The sequence below is a fragment of the Papaver somniferum genome, chromosome 2 (assembly GCF_003573695.1).
Source record: "Papaver somniferum cultivar HN1 chromosome 2, ASM357369v1, whole genome shotgun sequence".
Classification (NCBI taxonomy): domain Eukaryota; kingdom Viridiplantae; phylum Streptophyta; class Magnoliopsida; order Ranunculales; family Papaveraceae; genus Papaver; species Papaver somniferum.
In genome coordinates this window covers 160362898-160368441 of record NC_039359.1, presented here as the reverse complement: position 1 = coordinate 160368441, position 5544 = coordinate 160362898, and the positions used below count along the sequence as shown (strand labels likewise).

Genomic DNA, 5544 nt, shown 5'->3' with positions numbered 1-5544 from the left:
TTAACACACAAAGTGCGACGTTATATTTTATTGAGCTTCTTCGAGAACATGCTCGAGAAAAAGAAGAAAAAAAAAAGATGCAACATCTAGTTTTAAGGAAACAAAAGCGGCATGTATGTCTCATAGAGTTTTACATAGATTAGGAAAAGGAAACTCCAAGATTTGTTGGTGTAAAAACTGCCATAGGAACTGCATGCCAATTTCTGCTAAAGCTCGGATAGTCCTGTCAGTCTATGCGCCAACCTTCACTCTCCACCGGCATTGTTGTAATTCTAACATGGATGGTTAATTCTTCTCCAAATCCTTGACTACTGAGTCTCACCCTGAACATTCTGTTTGTTCACAATGAAAGAGATAGGAATTTGGGGCAACTTCTCCTGCTTTCCATCTGAAAATGGATATGCTATCCTACTGTGTTTAGGAATTATTACTTCAGTAGGATTTTATTTGCCTATATATAAGGACGCCTCGCCTTTTATTATAACTCGGTACTTACAAATCTTTAGTTTAAGTTATTATATCAAAATCTTTAATCAAGTTATTAGTACATCAATCCCAAAGAGAGAAAATAATTATGAAGGGGGTCAACGAGAACATTAAGAGGGTAATGGGTCAGGTGGTACTGACCATTCTTGTAATTTATGTCTTCGTTCCGGACACTCGAGTACATGATTTAATTGGTCTGATGAAGGGGGTTACCAAGTACATTCTGACAGTGATGATGGTGATGAACGCTGTCCTAAATTTCGCCCTTACAATGATCCAAATCCTCATTCTTGGAATAATTATCAAGAAACTAGGTACCTTTCAAGGTAATTCCGTTTGGTTATCATAACGCTTTACAGTGATTACTAATACTTTTAAGATTTTCAGACAAAATCTTTCTTTGATTTGTTTTTCTTTCAGGTCAGAGATCAAGTGAAGAGGTCCAACCCTGCACGAAGTACACTACAAAATTTAGTGATGTTAAGGGTGTTGATGAGGCCAAGGCTGAGTTGGAAGAAATTGCTCATTATTTTCGTGATCCTACGGTACGTAAATGCAGTACTATATATAATCTACTAGAGTGACTGTTCGTTATAATGCACGTCCATACATCGTATCAAACATCTTATCCAGTCACTACTAGCTTTAAGTTATTTTGACAATTACCTTTTTATTGTTTCAGCGGTTCACAAGTCTAGGAGGTAAGCTACCTAAGGGGGTTTTGCTTGTCGGTCCACCAGGGACAGGTAAAACCATGCTAGCAAGAGCTATTGCAGGAGAAGCTGGAGTACCATTCTTCTCCAAAAGAGGGAGTGAGTTTGACGAAATGCTTGTTGGTGCGGGAGCAAGAAGAGTGAAGCAGCTATTTGCTGCAGCGAAGGAGCAGTCTCCATGTATTATTTTCATTGATGAGATAGATATATTTGGAGGAAGCCGTAACCCCAAAGATGAGAAACACTTGCGAACTTTGAATCAGTTTCTTGTCCAGCTTGATAGCTTTGAACAAAATAATGGAATTATTGTGATTGCTGCGACCAACCTCCCCAAGTCTTTGGATAAAGCACTTACGAAACCTGGACGTTTCGATCGTACTGTTGTTCTTCCCAATCCAGATGTTGAAGGACGCAGACAGATAATGGAGTCTCACATGTCAAAGGTAATAGCTCCTTTTTGAAAATTTGATACTGCTTTGGTAACTGATAAACTTCTAGGCTAGAATTCAATCCCCTCGGCTATGTTGTGAAAGGCGAGCAAGGCGCTCGCCTAGCTTAGCGCCTCACACAACATAGCCCCTTGGTGAATCTTCCAGATTCTTTTGATGTGCAATTGTTAAATTTATCAGAACTATATGCCTGACTTGTGCAGTTCTCACACCAACTATAAATTTTGACAGGTTCCCAAAGGAGAAGATGTTGATTTAAGTATTCTTGCCAGAAGAACACCTGGGCTCTCAGGTGCAGATCTTGCGAATTTGGTGAACGTTGCAGCTCTCAAAGCCGCAAAGGATGGGGCTAAAGCAGTGAGCATGACTGACTTAGAATATGCGAATGATAAGATTATGGGAAGTGAACGCAGATCAGCTGTGATTTCTGAAGAATCTCGAAAACTAACAGCTTTCCATGAAGGTGGCCATGCTTTAGTAGCCATCCACACAGATGGAGCCCAGCAAGTTCATAAAGTCACAATAGTTCCTCGAGGAGTGTCTCTTGGAAGGGTAGAACTGTTGACCAGCGAAGAATACACTGGTGCTTCTCGCAAGCATTTGCTTGCTAAGTTAGATGTTTTAATGGGCGGGCGAGTAGCCGAGGAAGTTACATTTGGAGAAAATGAAATTAATTCTGGTGCATCTTCTGATCTCCAAAGAGCAACATCCTTAGCAAGAGCAATGGTCACAAAATATGGAATGAGCAAAGCAGTTGGGCTCGTAGCTGACGAATACGACAATGGGAGGAGTAGTATGAGCGTTGAAACTAAAAGAGAGGTGAGAGATTTATTGGACAGGGCTTACAGTAACGCGAAGACAATTTTAACTACCCACCATAACGAACTCCACGCATTAGCTAATGCTCTACTTGAGAAAGAAACACTCACAGGAACTGAAATCAAGGCTTTACTTGCCCAAGTCAATTCGAAGCAAATGAACCAAACAGAACAACAAACTGTCACATCACAGAGTAATACTTCACCATCGCCATCAGTGCCTACATCTACACCAAATGGAGCTGCACTTACTGATGCTGCTGCCGCAGCGGAAGGTACAATAGGGAAGTCAGAAGGAATTGCTCTAGTGGGATCCTAGGATTAGTAATGACTGGTAAGGCTATGACTTACGTCAGTTTGTTGTTTGTCAGGTTCCATGTGAATATAGTCACTTCAGCGTATATACAAGTTTCACGTTGGATATAAATGCGAAGAAAATGCTTTAAAACTTGAAGGATTGGTTGCTTTCTAGTTGAGGATTCCTTTTATGTTGGCATCTTTTCGTATATTCAGAAATGAGCACTGAAGGTAGTAGTATTTAATGTCAGTAACGTCATAATTTGGTTTAGAAGTTTCAGAAATGAGATTATTTAAAAGTTACAATTCCATTTTTTCATTCTTCGAATTGTCGTCACAAGTCTTGGTTAATTTTAGCATATACCCGAGCAGGTATATTTTGAAATAATCATCCAAGATGCACCAGCCCGCTACCTCATATTGTATGCCAATACTAATTATTCTTTTTATTTTAGTGTAATGCTCTCCAAATCTCTGGTGTTACAAAAGTATAAACGTACTGACATTTCAAACGTAAAAAGAACAGATTATCTTATACCCTATTTACAAATAAAAAAAAGTGGAAACTACAGGGAGACCCATTCTTACACATTTTCCTACTGTGAAACCCACCCCCACAAGATCTTATGGGCGCACCTAAAAGAGGCGAACAAATTATTCGCAGCCCCAGAGTTTTCAAAATTCGTTTATTTTTTTTTTATTTCCCAGTTTAGCCTCACTTTCAGTTTCAGTTTATCCTGTTTATTTTCGAGAGATTGATTATCGAGAATTGTCCTTGATTACCGAGATTCAATTTACTCAGCAAGCTTTAGCCTCACTTGTCCTTGATTACCGAGATTCAATTTACTCAGCAAAGCTTCAGGTTCGTTCGTTTTTATTCCAATCTTGATTCTGATTTTTGTTTAATCTTGATTCGATTCTATGTTATAGTTTCTGTAAGATTAGGATCTATTATTTTAGGTTTCCGAAGCTTAATTTAGTTTTTCGAATCGTTTTTTAGATCTTTTAAGCTTGTTTTTGAATTTTTGTTTATTTTCTAGGTTTTGAATCTGTTAACATCAATGTAGATCTTTTTGATTAAATTTTTTTGTTTCGATTTCATGTTCCGATGTTGACATACCAATTTACTAGGTTTTGCTTCTGTTCTGTTGGATTTTTTATTTGATTTGTTTTTCCATTCTTATTTTTGATCTGTTATCTGTTATTGATTTTGATATCATGTTGATTTCTCATCTGATTATGGTTAATGTATATTGTTTGTTGTTGTTGATTTGATCTTTTAATTTTGAGTAAGAATTTTTGTGAAGCAATATGCAGGATAGATATGTTTGGTTTTTTCTCTTTGTGTTTTGCAGGGTGAAAATGCCTGTTGGTAGTGCACTAGATGTAATTCACTACTTCAGTGAATTCTTAGCACATCCTGTTGATGTCAACACAACTTTGGAGTCTTTGAAGACAGCCGTTTGCCAGAAGTGGACTCGTTTATTACCGTATCATGTCATATTTTCCTTTAATGATGGAAGCAAGTTTGTGCGAGTTGATTCTGATATTCTGCTTCAATGTTTTGTATCTCGTTTCCACTGTAAAGGTCAGAAGAGCTTTGATTTACTTGTCGAAGTTGGTTGTAATTCTTCCAGAAGTCGTAGTAGAGCTTCAAATAGTCGTGTAATAGAACCTGAACCCGAACAAGTTATGGTGAATTTCCTTGAAGATGGTTCTGTGCCTGTTAACAAGGTTCTTAGGACTGAAGGTTGGGATAAATTACTTGGTGAAGTTGGTAAAGTGTTTTTTGGAGGTGTAGCAGATGTACGTATCGTAGTGAAGAAATACGAGTTAAAAGCTTGGCGTGTTCTTGTATATAAGAAGAATGAACCTAGCAGGTTCTATGCAAAACGCTCAAAAGAAAATTTCCCTTGGGAGTATAAGGTTTGTGTTGTTGATGTTGAAAACAGAATGCTTAAGGTTAAGAAATATGAGAGCAGTCATAACTGTGGTGTTGGAACTGAAAGGCTTTTCCACAGGCTCAGCAGTAAATTTGTTTCTAGTCTGATCAAGGATGAAATCCGAAGTGATCTGAGTTTCAAAGCATCTGATTTGGCAAAGTTTTTCAAAACTAGCTACGGGATCAATGTGAAATACTACCAAGCTTACAACGGAAGGGAGAAAGTGTATGAGGATATATTTGGTGATGAAGCCATGTCGTATTCGCATCTGTCATGGTATGTTGATTCCATTCGCAGCACAAATCCTGGGAGTTGGATTGATTTTCAAGTTCAAACGGATGAACCTGAAGCGAACGAGGATAGTTCAGCTGAATTAGAAGATGAGTCACCTTCAAATAAGTTTGTGCGTCTTTTTATTGCTTTCGAGGCATGCATCCATGGTTATCGTTACCTTCGCCCCATGGTTTATGTCGATGCTACCTTTCTTACAGGGACATATAGAGGATGCCTCATGGCTGCAACCGCTATCAATGCTGAAAATGGTAATTTTTCTGATAATGCATCCTTTTTATATATGTGCATAATGTCTCATGCATTATTTATTTTTTTCTTCATAATGTCTTATGCATTATTGTTTTCACTTTTCTGGTTATGCATCATTTTTGTTTTAGATGCATAAGACATTATACATTTTTTGTTTTAGGTGCATAATGTCTTATGCATTATGGTTTTCACTTATTGATTTTATGCATCCTTTTTATGCACATGCATAATGTCTTATGCATTATTTAGTTTAGATGCATAAGACATTATGCATTATTTGTTTTTTCTGGTTATG

At 37.7% G+C, this 5544-nt stretch overlaps 1 protein-coding gene across 1 annotated transcript; it reads left to right on the top strand.

The window, feature by feature from the left end:
- The first annotated feature begins 607 nt into the window (after nt 1-607).
- Nucleotides 608-2785, top strand: LOC113352348 (ATP-dependent zinc metalloprotease FTSH 4, mitochondrial-like). Its single transcript, XM_026596176.1, has 4 exons — nt 608-812; nt 907-1031; nt 1169-1642; nt 1880-2785. Exons 1-4 carry the CDS (start codon nt 608-610, stop codon nt 2783-2785), a joined length of 1710 nt encoding a protein of 569 aa, XP_026451961.1.
- Nucleotides 2786-5544: the final 2759 nt, after the last annotated feature.